This window comes from Pollachius pollachius (genome assembly GCF_949987615.1).
Source record: "Pollachius pollachius genome assembly, chromosome: 1".
NCBI lineage: Eukaryota > Metazoa > Chordata > Actinopteri > Gadiformes > Gadidae > Pollachius > Pollachius pollachius.
The window spans coordinates 19,113,549-19,130,666 of NC_136934.1; the positions used below are offsets into that span (position 1 = coordinate 19,113,549).

Below are 17,118 nucleotides of genomic sequence, written 5' to 3' on the forward strand. Positions count from 1 at the left end.
GTACAGCTGTTCAGTGTGGTGTGTGATGTGTTTCTTTGGGCTGTGCTGAACCAAGAAACAGGGTTTGATTAACGCGGATGTGATTAGGACGGAGCAGACGCCCTATCTGCAGGATCAGGGGAGTCGACAGGAAGGTCAGTGAGAGAAGGACAGCGAGTAGAGCGGGCGTCTGGTCCACATCTTCAAACTCTTACACCAGGTGGGACGTCCACATGGGATTCCAGTCCCAAACAAACCATCTCCACCTGTTTCTGAGGTGATATCATCCAGGGATATCTAATTATGACCCTTTGAACACAACGTGTTTACAGCTGGGCCAAACTAAGGGTTTGGAAAACAGGAAGCAGTAAAGCCGGAACACACACATATTTCCATTTTACGTCCACAGAGCAATACCCTCGTAGAACAGGCGCCGACGGCCCCTACCTATAGGGACGAATAGGCCCTGGTGCCAACCTACCTATAGGAACAGGCTCTGGGGCCCCTACCTTTAGGAACAGGCCCTGAGGCCCTTACCTATAGGAACGAACAGGCCCTGGGGCCCCTACCTATAGGAACATACAGGCCCTGGGGCTCCACCCCCTGCCTATAGGAACAGGCCCTGAGGCCCCTACATATAGGAACATACAGGCCCTGGGGCCCCTACCTATAGGAACATACAGGCCCTGGGGCCCCCTACCTATAGGAACAGACCCTGAGGCCCGCCCCCTACCTATAGGAACACACCCTGAGGCCTGGCCCCTACCTATAGGAACAGACCCTGAGGCCCGCCCCCTACCTATAGGAACAGACCCTGAGGCCCGCCCCCTACCTATAGGAACACACCCTGAGGCCCGCCCCCTACCTATAGGAACAGACCGGGAGCCCGTCTCCTCCAACAACAACATGTGAGGTGGAATCCTCCAGGAATGTCTTGCATGCCGGTGAGTGCCAAGCGGAACACTGCCCTTTTGAACCGTCAAACATCGCCCATGAACTTGTTGAAGTCCTGCAAAATGGGGTCAGGAGGTCCTAACTTTAACCCTCACGATGTCTGGAAGATTCCTCTCTGCTGCATCGCTATAATCACGTCTCCAGCCTGATCCCACATAGTGTTTGAAGGGCCTCTTGAAACAGTGGGGAAGAAATGGTTGGAATCGCCACGGTTTAGGTATTTACTCCTAATGAGTCAATATCCAATTGGATTAGGCAGCTGCAGTTGGCTGCACATACGGCTGGGTATGTGGTTCATTAACTGGGTTTACTCAGGCCTATTCATTCACCTGCCTGTCTAACCATTACGTATGCACTGTTGACCAGAGCCAGAAAACAAAGGAAATAAACTCAAAGACCTGTTTTATGAGGGTTGAATCAGTTTGATCAAAGAATGTTCTTTGCCTCATAGTTGTTCCATAGAGCCTGCTGATCGTAAGGATAAGACAGACATTTCATGTTCAAAAAGCTTCAAAAACAACCTTTTCTCTACTATTATTCCTATCAGTCCTATCGTAGTGGTATGTGGGTTATTCAACTCATGCAGAGACATTTGTTTATGCAGAGACATTGCAGCCACACTCCTCACACACATTCCTCCAACATCACCAGTGCTGTTGCACTCCCACAGGACACAAAAAGGACACACCGGTCTGTAAGTGAAGTCAACTCACCTGTAGTTAGCACTGCCTATCGCTGAAACAGGGCCGGGATTCTTGCTTCTGGGCTCCTGAAAGCAGAACTCTGCATTAGAAGGCTGTTCCCTGAAGCACCCTTCACCCTGCCACTGTATCTTCAAGACTACAGAAGGAAATCCCATAACTACTCCAAAAGAGCTCCGGAGCAGGGCTGAGACCACTCCCAGCAGAGAGGGAGTCCCCCGGGTCCTACGCTCCTTGGATTGCGTGCACACACTATTCACGGTGGAACTTTGAATTGACATATAGAAAACTTCACAGCACATGCAGCTCGCATCACATCACGATCATCACACATGAATTAAGCTGAGAGCAGAGTCCAACGTATGCATTCAAAGATGTAATCAAATATCCTGTACACCAATCAATGTGTACAGGACATGCAGGATGTGCGTTTTCAAGGCTCGGTTGTCATCACAATAATCAAATGTGGGAAATTAGATCTGTTTTCATTGGCAGGCAGGGGTGATCGCTGCCGGTGTTCGTGAGGATCAGGCAGCTGATTGGACGAGCAGAAGTATCCAGGGAAAAGGGGAGGGAGTAGCTGTGTCAATGGGACTGTGCTCTGGGTCGCAGCAGAACAAAACGAAGGAATCAGGCTTGGATCGGGAGCAAGCAGAGCGCCCCCCACGGTCAGACCCCAGTGGGGTGGGTCAGTTACTGCAGGGATCAGGGAAGTGTATTTTTCTATGTGTATATGTGTGTGTGCTGGTGTGTGTGTGTGTGTGTGTGTGTGTATTTGTGTGTGTGTGCGGGTGTGTGTGTGTGCGTGTGCGGGTGTGTGTGTATGTGCACCTGGGGTAATTTGTGTGTGTGTTTATGCGTGTGCATATGTGCGTGTGTGTTTGTACGTATGCGTATACACGCACGTGTGTCAGTATGCGTGCATGCATGCGTGCCTGCATGTGTGTGGAAGGACAGGACAGGGAGGTGGGGGATCAGCAGCAGAGAGATTCGGAGGAGGAGGGGTGGTGGTGGTGGTGGTGGTGGTGGTGGTGGTGGTAGGGGGCTCAGTACCTCACCCCGGCCTGGACGCTGGCGGCGCGTCCTCTGGGAGAGCGTTCTCTCCAGGCCCTGGATGTCCGAGTCCAGCTCCGCCTCAAAGCTCATCAGCTCAGACACCAGACTGGCCTGGAGCGCACGGGGCCGCGTCCCAGTCGGAGGGTGGAGAGTTAAAAACCCAAATACAGTCGGTTCGGTTTGTTTTCGCGTGGATAAGGGGGTCATACGTTGAGGTGCGGGGAGAATGAGGGGGTTCACAGGAAGACTGCTTCTAGAGTAGCGGTCAAAAGAATCTCACCTCGATGGAGGGGGGGGTCGGTTTCTTCTGGGCCGGTTTCTCCTGGATTTGGTAGACCTGTGGAGGGGGAATACCAACTTTAAGACATCATGGTTTTACTTTTCATCTCCATTACGAAAATGTGCTTACTCAGCCAGTGTTTACTGCTTGATGGAGGACTACTGAGAGAGTCATAACTATTGTGACGTAAACTGTTGAATTAGTTTAATCATTAATCATTAAACCTATTAATTTAAGCTTGAAACGGAAGCACGGAAGCACATGATGATCTGTTTTCTTAACGAATGAATATTATGCAAACTTCAATTTCTTATTTTTTTATGATTAGATCTTCGACTTTTATTCTTCGGTTGCTTTCCAAAGAGTTATTCATACGTTTCATGACGATATGAACACAAAAATGCTTCTCCGTTTCACAGCCCCCCCAGGACCTCAATGCACCTCGTAACTCCTAACATAAGTCTACATAAATGTTGGACCCGCGGCCAAAAGCGATCCAACCTCCGCTGCCTGGCCTGCCTTTAAAGGCTTTCCCTGTCCCACAGCGTCTGGGAGATCATATCCAATACTCCTTTAAAGGCTGCGCCCCACAGCAGACCCCCTTGTGTCCCTCTATCTTCTCCCTTCACGTGTTAGTTTGAATACCTTTGGCTGAGGTACCTGGCCGCTAAGGCACGGTACCTCTCCCCAGCCGCAATCAATCTCCCCTGCTGACACCGGCTATGATGTCACCCTGCACTGCAAACACTGGATTTACACACCGGGGTCGGGGTGGGTGGCGGTCGGAGGAGGAGGAGGAGGAGGAGGAGGAGAAGGAGGATGAGGAGGGAGGAGGAGGAGGAGGAGGAGGAGGAGGATGAGCAGGAGGAGGGAGGAGGAAGGGAGGAAGGAGGAGGAGGAGGAGGGAGGAGGAGCAGGAGGAGGGAGGAGGTGGAGTAGGAGGAGGGAATAGGAGGAGGGGGGAGGAGGAAGAGGAGGAGGAAGAGGTGGAGAAGGTCACCCAGAGGTAGCTAAGGAAAACAGACAGCAGCACCAGCAGTAACAGCTCCACCAGCACCACCTGTGAGATGTTGGTCCACAAGAGGTTAACACCATAACGCAGGTCACAAGATGCTCAGCCTACCGTGGGAGGGCGGCAACAAGGATTTATTTTCACACCAAACACACACACGCGCACACACATACACACACATAAACACACACACACAGACCACACATACCACACACACACACACACACAGACCCCACATACCACACACACACACAAACATACAGACAGACCACACACGCAAACATTTAAGTTTGTAGCAGAAGTGGTGCCCCGACCATTCAGAGACACTCCTTTAAATCACCAGAGGAATTCAAACACTCAGGCATGTCCTGTACACATGAAGCCTTCATAGCACTAAGACTTTACACACACGCACGCACACACACACACACACGCACACACACATACATTAAATCATACAGGGGAGGAGGACTTCAGGAGACAGGGGAGGAAGACTTGGGAGACGGGGGAGGAAGACTTAGGAGACGGGGGAGGAGAGCCTGAGGAGATAGGGGAGGAGAGCCTGAGGAGACATGGGAGGAGGTCGTTAGGAGACAAGGGAGGAGGTCTTTAGGAGACAAGGGAGGAGAGCCTGAAGAGACAAGGGAGGAGGTCTTTAGGAGACGGGGGAGGAGGTCTTTAGGAGACAAGGGAGGAGGTCTTTAGGAGACAAGGGAGGAGAGCCTGAGGAGACAGGGGAGGAGGTCTTTAGGAGACGGGGGAGGAGGTCTTTAGGAGACAGGGGAGGAGGTCTTTAGGAGACAGGGGAGGAGGTCTTTAGGAGACAAGGGAGGAGAGCCTGAGGAGACAAGGGAGGAGAGCCTGAGGAGACAAGGGAGGAGGTCTTTAGGAGACAAGGGAGGAGAGCCTGAGGAGACAAGGGAGGAGGTCTTTAGGAGACAAGGGAGGAGGTCTTTAGGAGACAGGGGAGGAGGTCTTTAGGAGACAGGGGAGTAAGACTTAGGAGACGGGGGAGGAAGACTTAGGAGACAGGGGAGGAGAGCCTGAGGAGACAAGGGAGGAGAGCCTGAGGAGACAGGGGAGGAGGTCTTTAGGAGACAGGGGAGGAGGTCTTTAGGAGTCAGGGGAGGAGGTCTTTAGGAGACAAGGGAGGAGAGCCTGAGGAGACAAGGGAGGAGAGCCTGAGGAGACAAGGGAGGAGGTCTTTAGGAGACAGGGGAGGAGGTCTTTAGGAGTCAGGGGAGGAGGTCTTTAGGAGACAAGGGAGGAGAGCCTGAGGAGACAAGGGAGGAGAGCCTGAGGAGACAAGGGAGGAGGTCTTTAGGAGACAAGGGAGGAGGTCTTTAGGAGACAAGGGAGGAGGGCTTTAGGAGACAAGGGAGGAGACCAGCCCAGCGGACCTACAGGAGCAACTACAGGGTACTCGTGAGAAGACGAGGTTGTGTGTGTGCGTGCGTATGTGTGTGTGCGTACATGCGTATGTGTGTGTTTGTGTGCATGTGATTTTTATTCCTTTGTTTGCTTTCCGAAGACATTAAGTCTCTGTTGTATGTATGTGTGTGTGTGTGTGTGTGTGTGTGCATGCATGTGTGTGTGTGTATTTGTGTACGTGTGTGCGTGTTTGTGTGCGTGTGTTCGTGTGTATGTGTGTATGTGTGTGTGTGCTTGCGTGTGTGTGTGTGTGTGCATGTGTGTGTGAGTGGGCTGGCATGACAAAACCCTACCACTAACTCCAAATTATTAGTTCTCACACATGCATCAACAATACCCTAAGTATTTCTATAGACACCACTTAGAGAGGTGTGTGTTCACGGGGATTACTCCCCCGTGAACACACACATTAAAAAACAGTTTGCCTGTGGTGCTCATGGGTAAGACGTCCTGGGCACACTCTCCTCATCGGCTCAGAGAGGATGAACGTTTCAGACAGTCGAACATCGCTACAGTTCATGGTCACTAATGAAATATGTTATCCTTCTAATATTTTTTCAAACACTAAGGAACTAAATCCCGTCTGATCCCGTCAGCAGCTCTGAGGGAAATACTCCACCACACACACACTCTGTAAAGCCACACAAAGCGTTTGAATGCTTTGGTTTATCCCGAACCAGAGAGCAAATAAAAGGTGAACAAACACACAAACACGCTATGAACCAACGCATGAACATAAATATCAAACACATTTAATCAAAAGTTGTTTTGGTCATGTAGTGTCTCAAAGTGTTTTTTATTTAATGACTGTTTACGTGTGGATGGCTGAACCTTACCTGGTGATGGTTTTCGACGGTGGTGGTCCTTCCAGGCTCAAAGTCAAAGATACTCCTGGGCTGAGGGGTGGCTATAGAGTCTATGTCCTCCGTCCTAACACACACACACACATAAACACACACACAAACAAAACATGAATGCATGCAAAAAAAACACACAAACACACATAAACAATTGGCAGTCACATAAGTCACAATTCTTTTAACTTTTCTATTACACAATGTTTTTCTATGAGCACTGTTGTTTGTTCCTGAAAATTTTTTTTGAAGTATTATCTTATCTTATATTGGTTAGGATAAATTGAGTGTAAATTGCTAACCATTCAAATGAAATAAAATGACCTCTATTGTTCAATGAACGGTTTAATCAAATTTAAATAAACACAATTGTATTCCATTAATTTTATTTTATTAGATTCAATTAATTGAATTGTATTCGATTTAATTAATTGAATTAAATTTTGTGTCATTGGTCGTACCAGTCTGGCAGGGCTCCATAGGGGGTCAGTCTGAACAGGTCTGCCTTCTGTGAGTCCCTCTCCTGGTCTGGGCTGGCAGATTGGATCCCTGGCAATCAGATCATCCACAAGACAACGAGCTGGACGTCAAACACATCACGCAACACCACATAACACCATGCACCGTCTGAGCTGCCTGCCCACCACTTACGTTCTGTGACCCAGCTCTCAGAGTCCAGGTCAGATTCTGGGGAACAGAGGAAGACATGAGGCTTTGCTCAGGAAACGGATTCAGATATATGAGCTCTACGCTGGATTCACTGCCAGACACGTCAGCTCAACTCAAGTCATCCCCAACATATATATATATACATATATATACAGTAGCTTGATAACATTCTTCATCCACAATAGTCTTACCAAATGTATTAAGTCTAAACCAAATCAGTTAATTCCTGTAAATGGATATTATGGATGTTATTTGCTCTGGGATCAGATTCATAGTACTGGACTTTGAAGGAAAGGGATTCTCATTGGAGGACTGATGGAGCGTGTAATATGTATGGGAGGAGGAGGAGGTGGAGGAGGTGAAGGAGGAGGGGAAGGAGGAGGTGGAAGAGGAGGAGGAGGAAGAGGAGGAGAAAGAGGTGGAGAAAGGGGAAGAGGAGTAGGAGAGTAGAGGAAGGAGGAGATTAAAGAGGAGGAGGGGAAACAGAAGAAGACGGAGGAGGAGAAAGCAAAGGGAGAGAAGGAGGAGCAGGAGTAGAGGTAGAGGCTGTACCTTCTGGCTTCTTGTGGATCTGCCGGAACATGCTCTTGTACCAGTCCCTGGGCTTGTTCACACTCTGGGAGGGAGGACAGAGGGCTCAGCGGGGTCAACAGGTACACAGAAAGGAGAGGAAGACCAGGATGGTGGAGTGGAGGTGTGCTTGAGGAAGGAGCATACATCTATTCTCCCTGGCACAATCCTAAGCGATATGGTGGCTGGTGTGTGCAAGAGAGTAATGAAGACGATGGTGACGATGAGGCCCATGATGTGTGTGTGTGTGTGTACGTTCCTGTGTGCATGCTGTGTGTGTGTGTGGGTGTGTGCGTGTGGGTGTGTGTGTGTGTGTGTGTGCCTGCATGCATGTGCGTGTGTGTGTGTGTGAGTATGTGTGTGTGTCTTACTGATCTGGAGGCGATGGGCATGCCTGTTTCGTCCACAGGTCCGATCCCCTGGAACTTGATGAGCCTCTCCTCCCTGGTTGGCTCAGACCGGCAAGGCAGAGAGGCCGCGCCCCCCGCCTGCACCCCATTGGTCAGCCGCCCTTCTGAGGGGATCCAAACGAGACTGTTTAGCCAGTCACGTGTCAAGGTTTTTACAGAATGGACAAATACAAGACTTGTCCTCTGGCAAGCAGTAGAGTAGAGTAGGTGACAAGTATTGTTCAGTAACACAGTAATTATACTACGTTGACGATACAATAAGTGATACCAGAAGGACGGATAATGCCTCTCCTTTCAAGTTCTAGATCTCTCTAGGAAACAGCAGGCCCGGGACTGAACCCTTGTTTACGTGCTGTGAAGGAGGTGGTTAACCTGACGGGCTGTTGACAGGAGCTCACCGTGAGTCTGGGCGGGGCCGTAGTAGGAGCCGAAGCTCAGTGTGTTGGCACCGCCCCCGTTCATCTCTGAGTCCTTCATGAGAACATACAACACCATCACTCAGGGTTTAGGAGCATCGGAAACAGTTTCACCTCATTGTTGATGCTAAACATGAAATATGTCCCTTTTCTTCACTGCAGTTTCCCGTTTTTCCCCCTTTGTTTAGCATTTTCTCGACAGGACTACGTTATTTAGCTGTAAAATCCGTTTGAGAGTGGGTGGATGTGTTTCATTCTTCAGGGAAAAAGTCGACTAGAGAAGTTTCAGTTTTTTAGAAATCACGGCCGATATCCCACATGTAGCACACCACATGTCCACCAGGGGGCACCCTCGTACACTGAACTCTTGAACTCGACTGTTGTGTGCACCTGATGTGAGAGGGGGGCTTGCCTTGTGTTCCCCTGAGGGCTGTCTGGCAGAGCGGTAGGGGCTCAGCGGAGGGGTGGGCAGCCCGGGGGAGATGACCACCAGCTCCGGAGACGTCAGGAGCTGCTGCTGATGACCCGAAGACCCTCCGTCTCCGGAGAACCTGGTCTGGGAGCCGCCGCTGTTGTCCACCGCTTCCACTCGCTACAGGAATCAGGACGGAAGAATAAATGAATGAATAAATGAACAAGTCAATGAATGGATTAACAGCCAGGCCCCGGTGAGTCCCCCATCTCTCTGGGGGGTCCCGTGCCGGTCTGGGAGCTGTGTTATGGAGATCACTGGCCCCTGGGGGAGGGATGCAGACGAAAAGGGGCGGTCATTTATTCAAATCAGGAGCGCGGTCCCGCCCCCTGGACAGTCTCTCTCGCGGGGACGGTAGAAAGGGCTCATTCAAGGTGCAGGACCGGGTCAGTGAAACAGGAGAGGCCCATTATGTGCCCATAACTCCCTATTCATCGGTGCTGGCCTGTTCTCAAGCCAGTGGGGCGGGGGCGATGGAAAGGAGGCTGGGAGGAGTGGGCGGGGAGTCGACGAGTCGGGTGAAGGGTCGTTTAATGTCAACTCCAAAGACCAGCAGCGCCGGCCGTTCTGAAGCTCCTCTTCTCCTTCTCCCTGTGTGCTCCCTCTGTTGCCGTGGAAATGGTTACACGCCCCCCCACCCCCTGTTATTTTGTCATGATGGTTAGAGTACTGTGTGTGTGTTTGTGTGTGTTTGTGAATGTTTGCCCGCGCGCGTGCGTGCGTGTGTGTGTGTGTGTGTGTGTGTGTGTGTGTGTGTGTGTGCGTGAATGTGTGCATGTGTGTGTACGTGTGTTTTGTGGAGACTTCGGGAACGAGTGGGAGCTCGGATGCCTAATGACTTCACTTTATCAATGATGTCATTCCTACGGCATCTCATATAACATATCTTCATTTGGCTGGAGATGCAGGAAATATGAACGTGTGCTGCACTGGATCCACCTCCTCTGGGAGGCATTTGAAGCTCCAGCCCAGATGTTCACTTGATAGTCTTTCAAACCTTTTAAGGAGCAAATAGGCTAAACAATGCATGAATGAAAAGGGACGGGAGATGCGTTTACCTGAGGCTGCATGGCATCGGTTATCTACTGCCTGGTACGAAGCAGCGTGTGTTCCACCTCACCGGCGTCTGTCAGATCAAACAAAACACCCACGCTTTGGTCTTTACTATGGAGCAATAGGGGAGTTGTAATGTATTCCTAGGATAACTGAACCATCCTTACCGGAGGATTACCAACTGGCTTGCTGTTTGTTGACTAAACAAACTGCAACCCATCAATCCAGCTCCTGGATTCACTGACATGTTGTTATTATTGTGAAATTCCTTAATAGGCTCTATTTCTATCTGCCTTAGATTAAACACACATACGCTTGATCCACTATCATTATAGCATAACGAGTTGCTAGATCTGGACCATGGAGAGGGCTGGAGCCATGCTATGGGATTCTGTGTTCGCTTCCCTTCCAAGCATATAGTGACGCACATCGTGGCACTTGTTTAGGTTGAAACAGAAGGCAGATGGGCTTGGTATGCACTTGGTCATGATACAGAGGAGATCTTTCTGTTTAGCTGCTTGCTGAACTACGGACGCTGTAGTTCACTGGGTGTTCAAAAACAGAGGTACCTTATTTAGCATATATTTCCCCGTTGTCAAAATATTTATCCTCTTCCAGAGTTTAGTCTACATCAGCCTCCCTTGAAATGTATCAGTGGCAGGTCGAGGAATACAGATCTGTTTTTGTTTATGCAGAATCCATGGTTTCGACTGGGTGCACTAGTGACGATGTGAGTCTTCAGCAAACTTATTCGGTGTAGAATTTTCTTCGGCTTATAGACTTTTCCTTGTGTTGTATGATAATCTACTATGCTTGTTGAAACACCATGTGTTGTTATTCAGTCGCTCAGCATCACCAGTGCCCAGTCTCATCAGCACATCACTTTAATTCCCCATCTGTTACCAAGGTGAAGGCCATCCAAAACAATGACTAAGACTCACATGTCTGCCACACTTTCCTCTGGAATGGATGACAGAAGGGAGTGAGAGAGACAGGGAGACTGAGATAGAGGAAGTCAGCCACTGTTAGCAGTGAGCTCAGCCCTTGATCAACAGCACCTTGGATAACCTGATTAGGATGTTGTGCTATGGCATCATTACCATGGAGGTCTTTAACGAGGGAAGTTGTTTCCACTCACAGCTAAGATCCTGTCATAACAGAGTCACCATGGAAACACCCAGACCGGCCACTGTACAACTGCAAGCCCAGATCGCTGGCCTCTGCTTTCTTCCTGGAACAAATGATTGTTAGCCCAAGCTGGCATACTATTTTCCATTTTAGGACTCTGTGAAAGAATCCCTGGAGCACAAGTGACATGGTTTTCATCTGTCGTTAAGGGCAGTAAGTAAAAAGGTACAGGAACTTGTATTCTATAGGATCAAGCAGGGGGTTGAGTTCGAAACGTAGAAACAATATGAGGCTCTCGATTTACAGGTCCATCCACAACGAAGGAACCAAACAGGGCTGAGAGCAGGCTGAACGCTGACCAATAGGGTTCCCCGATAACTGATGAGTTCACCATGTGGGCCTTACTGCAAACGTGATCATGGAGGCATGCACTTTATTAAAGCAGGCAAAAACAACACGCACACAACTTAACCAAACCAAACCAAACTAAAAATCATGTGCACATATTTCTGTATAAAACTAAACATGGAGTTTATGTGGTGAGAGGATCAGTAAAGGTAACATAACAGCCAAGTCACCCATATCTGAGTCTGCACAACTTTATCAGCACCGTGTTGAATACAAAACAACCGGGGCACCGGTTGGCATTCCCAAAGTCCTCACTACTCACTCAATACAACAGCTCAAAGTTTTAATGAAGCAGTTTGACATCTGATAATCCACCCACTAATGTATGGACACTGTTGGAGTCTGTCACTCTAATGAGCCTATCTTGCTAGTCACAACATTCAACTTGTGCACAGCATTTAAAACCAGCAGCCTGGGCCAATACACTGGCCCCAGTAGGAAACTCCCAAAGGGCAAACAAAGGAGCTTTTTTCCGTTCTTGCACACACTGCTGCCCTCGGGCTTCCAGCTTACAGCAAATGAAAGATGTGGCAAAGATGCCGTCACTGTGTCAGTTAAATGTCATAACGTTCATTGGTACCAGAGAGAAAATACATGACATAATGTAATTCATGCATGTAGAGACATGGACAGCACAAATGTCGTGACACAGCTTTGACATAAAAAATGAATACAGAAGAATGTGTGTCTGGCGAGTCCCATATGTTCTTGCATGGTCAGACATCCAATAATATCTGATGTAGGAACATTTGTATCTATCTCTCTCTCTCTGGTTGTTGCCTTTGACTGGATTAAATAACCTCATCAGACCTGGAAAACGGATGTAGAATACAATGAATGATTCGCTTGGTTTGAGTATTCTAATCTTTTACAGATTGTTAAAATGTGATCAGTTCTACAGCACTGGCATTCAAGAGGAGGAGTCCATCCAAACATGCCTCTTTATGGCATCAACGTGTCTTCATGGCTGGATTAAATATCTTACACGGAAATCTTTCCCTGTGTCTGTACATATTCCATGCGAAACATCCTGCCTAATAAGGGAACATTTGCGTAGATATCTGAATTCCCAAAGGAGATCAACAGGTCTCGCAGGAGTTTGCAGCAGATGCATTCCTGCCTGACTCTTGCCTCTTTAGCAGCAGCCTAAAGCCTATGCATGGAGGGTCTGCAACATTCATTCATATGGCAATACGACCACTGGGATAGATATGCTCCTGTACCAATATCTATCCCTTACATATTCTATACTCTAAACTCTCTTTATGCCAGATAGTTGGATTAGCTGAATGGATATGCATCGTCATGCCAAACATCCTACATGAATGCAACTCTCTTCTCTAAATCACAAAGGATGGCTGTCATTTCCTGTGGTCCTTATCGCAGTAAATAAAGGAAGGTCTTCGGTGACTTTTCACACAGTAGATACCCAACAGTCATCGAGGACCCATGCAAACAAATGACTCAGAGGGGGCTTCTCTCCCCTGCCTATTAAGAGGCCCGTTCAGCGTCAAACTCTAAAGCTAGCCCTGATGCCCTCATCCACTGAGTACAACTCACAGCACATACACAGCTCCACCATGCTGGTCTCCGTCCTCACTGAGGGGACAGACCCTTGGTGAGTAATGGTCTTGTTGCAGAGCTATGTAACACTGCAGACCGGACATCTCGTCACCGGGGAGTGGGTTTACAGTGAATGAGGAACCATGGGATTCTGGGTGGAAGAGTTGTGGCTGCTGAGTCAGTCAACAGCTGCAGCAGCAGGCCAGCGAAACCCCACCACACCCTGGTGGATCCTGGGAAATCAATGGGAGGCTTCCGTCCCTCTGAATAGCAGCATGTGTGCGAGCCTTACAGCCTTAGTCCGGGGGAAGAATGAAAACAAGTGTGTGCCTGATGTCAAAGACAAGCTTTTGATCCGTTAAACTGTTTTTTTCTTGGAGAGCGGTAGATGTAGCAGTTAGCGATGGCTTTATCTGCTCCATTCGGTTCCGGGCTGAGAGCTGAGAACTTCTTAGCACCGGGACCTTTTCTTGGGATGTTGTGTGATTTACACCAACTACCCTCCAGTCTCCCCGCTCTAACGCGCCCCGGTATAGTCCGAGAGAAGTGGGTGCACAGACTCTTTATTAGGCTGGGGGGCTGGCCTGGGATGACCTCTCTCTACCCTGCGAGTGAAACAGAGCGGCTGGCATTGTTCTGTCTCGGAAAGAATACCTCCAAGACAACTGTGAGGTCAGTTTAATGAATAACCGTCAGAGTCACAGCAGTAGAAACCCCTGACCTCCTGTCAGCTGCAGTGTCCACTCTCAAAGCAGCAGGAAATGATATACTGATCTCTGGTCAGAGGAAGCAATAAGCTGCTGGCAGATTGATCAAAACGAGTGATCACTTTATGGTAACACACTGACGACTTAGATCACACAATATCCTTGAAGTGAACATGAATTAAAATGGTTGACTGTTTTATCTAACGTTTTCTGTAATATTGTGCGGGGCTGTAACAAGCAGACCAGCCGTGTTAATAATTGACCGGATAAGGCAGTAAACCGCGGTGGGTTCCAAGGGGTTCCAAGTCCCGGCCATATACTTTATTCCTCTAGCCAGGACACGATTGTTCTCACCAACTGTTGTGTGGTTTGACTTCTACGGAATTATAATATCGCAGAGTTGTCAGGCTAAAGTGAACACATCAAGATCATATTTAGACCTGTTCTCATGATGACCAATCCCTGGCTGACATCTGGGATGTTTAATCGTCCAATCAAAAGCCGGCACGCCATGTCTCTCCCGATGAGTTACATAAGAACCTCATGAAACTGAAAATATTTAAATAAATCACCTGACCGAATACAGAGTGTAATCACAAACACACCTGGCCCAAATAACAGGAAACTTGAAAATGCAGCGTTGAGTCAGTGAGTAAGCATGCAGGGCGAGAGGGAAGAGATGGGTGAGGGGGGAGAGAGAGGGGAGAGAGAGGGAGGGAGAGAAGAGAGAGAGAGGAGAGAGGGAATCAAGGGGAGAGAGGAGAGAGAGTGGAGAAAGGAGAGCAAGGGGAGAGAGGAGAGAGAGAGAGGGGAGAGAGAGGAGAGGGTAGAGAGAGGAGAGCAAGGGGAGAGAGAGGAGCAAAAGACGAGAGAGAGAGAGAGAGGGGAGAGAGGGGAGCAAGGGGAGAGGAGAGAGGGAGGGAAAGAGAGGAGAAAGGGCGGCCACCGGGGGTCGATCCCGGTCTCCTTCCTGGCCCGCCGTGTGAAGCTTGGCAGGCGTGTGAACAAGGAGATGGAGACACCATACAAGGCCTTGGAGCAGCAACAGTGTGATTGGTGTAGTTATTGGGGGGATACGCACATTTATCAGCAGGGAACTATTTCACCTCCTTGTATGGCGATCGCTCGGTCGCAGGGAGGGGGTGTCGGGAGTGTCGGAGTCCAGGAACTCCTTGTCAATGAAGACGCAGAGAGGGAGCGCTCAGCTTGGCTATCTCTGTACATCACCCTGTCTAGGGGCGCGGCCGCCAGGACAAAGGGGAAGTGAGATTCACGGCTCACACTGTTTCAACTACTGTATCGGTGTTGTTATTATCACCGTACAGTCATAGTTCTGATCTGGAACCTGAAGTGTAACAAACCACAGCGCCTGTACGCCTGTCATCATGCATAGGGGAGATGGCGGTCGCCTGGGGAGATCTATGAGGTTGGGCGGGGGGGACCTTTGCTAATATCACAAAGGCAATCAGAGCAGAGTGTGGAATTCATGATGACAGTCTCTTAGTGATGGTTGGCCTGCCATCGTGGGCCGTGGGGCTGTGCTCCTATAGGAGCCAGTGTTGGTACACACCTCTCCGCTGGATGAGTTAGAGCAGAGAACCCAGCTGCCTTGCATCTTTGCAAAACAGAACCATTGTGCAGGACTTCCGATTCAGTTGCAGAGAAAACACACAAAAAAAAGTCCATTCCGTGTGCCTGCTGTAACAGAGGGAATCTTCCCATGTAGGAGACTTCTGACGTTGACATGAAGCCAGAGTTGAATAGGATCTCTCGCCCCTGAAGGACAGTTTCAGCTTGCAGAGCAGCAGCACAGAAGAGAGCAGGGCTAAGTAAGGACTTAAGTCAACTGCACTTGGGTTAACTTGACGCCCACTGTTCCTATTTCTCATCGATACTAGTGTGAATGTCTGGGAAAGACCTTTTATCCTGAGAATCTTTACATGAAGCCCCTGGTAGTCTGTCATGTTGCTCAACCAGCTGTCCGATTAACTTAAAAAAAAACACAGATCACAGATTACAACAGCATCATAAGAGATAGCAGTTGTATAGTAAAATGTGCAACTCACCGAAGAATATGCCCAGAAGTAACGGCTCCACAGCGCTCTGCACTCTCAGAGTACACAACCAAATGTGTTGTTCACCGGACTGTTAGCACTGTTGCTCTCTCTCTGCCTCTCTCTCTGCCTCTCTCACCACTTGCTTGGCCTGTGAAGGACTTCCCGGTTGACAGGCATCGCCATAGCAACGTTCAGGGCCCCGTTTCAGAAAGGCACCTTCCCCTTGGCTTGTCAGCCCTTGTGGTGTGGGGGGGGCTCCTCCTTCAGCAGAGAGCCATTGTTGAGATGAGGTGATATTTCACAGTGCAGGGTCCGGCCGCAAATAGTCCATCACCTCCGCGCTGACCACTGAATGTACACCACCCCCGTTGCCCTGCTCACTCTATCACGCTCCCTTCACTGCCTGCTCCCCTTCCATTGTGTGTGGGTGTGTGTGTATGTGTGTGTGTGTGTGTGTGTGTGTGTCTGTCTGTTTTTGTGTGTGTGTTTGTGTTGTGTGTGTGTGTATGTGTGTATTTATGTGTGTGAATGTGTGTCTGTGTGTGTGTGTCTCTGTGTGTGTGTGCGTGGGTGTGTGTGAGAATGCGTGTCTGTGTGTGTGTGTGTGTGTTTGTGTGTGTGTTTGTGTGTGTTTGTTTGTGGTGAAGAGACACAGAGGCCAGGTCTGTTTTTTGTGTGTGAATGTGTGTGTGTGTGTGTGTGTGTGTGTGTGTTTGTGTGGGTTTATGTGTATGTGAGTGTGTGTGTGTGTGTGTGTGTGTGTGTTTGGGCGTGTGTTTGCTTTTTGTGTGTGTGTGTTTATGTGTTTTTTTGTGTGTGTGTTTGTGTGTGTCGGTGTGTGTGTGTGTGTGTGTGTGTCTGTGTGTGTGTGTGTAATTTTTTGTGTGTTTATGTGTTTGTGTGTATGTGTGTTTGTGTGTGTGTGTGTGTGTGTGTGTGTGTGTGTGTGTGTGTGTGTGTGTGTGTGTCTGTGTTTGTGCATGTGTGTTTGTGTGTGTGTCCATTTTGTGGTGCAGACCCACACAGAGGTCCCTGGCTTGTTTCAGGGACAAGGGGAGGAGATGGGAGCTCTCTATGTTCCGGAAGGTTATGGAAGCTCTCCGACTCATTAGAGTTGGATGCGGTCCCCATAGTCTAACTCTGGAGCCTCTCAGACCCAGTGTGGCCCTCATCGAAAAACCTGCCTCCCTTGAACACTCCATACACAGGGCACCCACCCTCCAGAGTTTGGGGTTGACATTTAGGGAAATGTTATCTTCCTTTCACTGTATTTCACTGACATATTCTCAATGAAAGATTTGTGAGGGGTTAGACACTTTCTTCCTTAGAGCCTGTTTCAGCAGGTGATGGCGTCCAGCAGGTCACTAGAACATTGGAGGTGTTTCAACGGACACACCA

The 17,118-nt window shown here is 49.1% G+C and overlaps 1 protein-coding gene across 5 annotated transcripts in view; it reads right to left on the reverse strand.

Annotated features, from left to right (window-relative positions):
• The window catches only part of sorbs3 (sorbin and SH3 domain containing 3), a 31,760-nt gene that overhangs the window by 11,683 nt on the left and 2,959 nt on the right, over positions 1 to 17,118 (reverse strand). For 4 of the 5 annotated variants that reach the window (XM_079742743.1, XM_079742746.1, XM_079742744.1 and 1 more), the window contains exons 2-12: positions 9,863 to 9,930; positions 8,745 to 8,924; positions 8,315 to 8,387; positions 7,878 to 8,020; positions 7,489 to 7,552; positions 6,919 to 6,954; positions 6,729 to 6,816; positions 6,250 to 6,343; positions 2,971 to 3,027; positions 2,688 to 2,801; positions 1,647 to 1,702 (exon numbers count right to left, since the gene is read on the reverse strand). In XM_079742743.1, the coding sequence (XP_079598869.1) occupies positions 1,647 to 1,702; positions 2,688 to 2,801; positions 2,971 to 3,027; positions 6,250 to 6,343; positions 6,729 to 6,816; positions 6,919 to 6,954; positions 7,489 to 7,552; positions 7,878 to 8,020; positions 8,315 to 8,387; positions 8,745 to 8,924; positions 9,863 to 9,874 (917 nt within the window). In that variant the 5' untranslated portion in view covers positions 9,875 to 9,930. The remainder of the gene's footprint in view (positions 1 to 1,646; positions 1,703 to 2,687; positions 2,802 to 2,970; positions 3,028 to 6,249; positions 6,344 to 6,728; positions 6,817 to 6,918; positions 6,955 to 7,488; positions 7,553 to 7,877; positions 8,021 to 8,314; positions 8,388 to 8,744; positions 8,925 to 9,862; positions 9,931 to 17,118) is intronic. The other variant, XM_079742745.1, reaches the window with a different exon arrangement.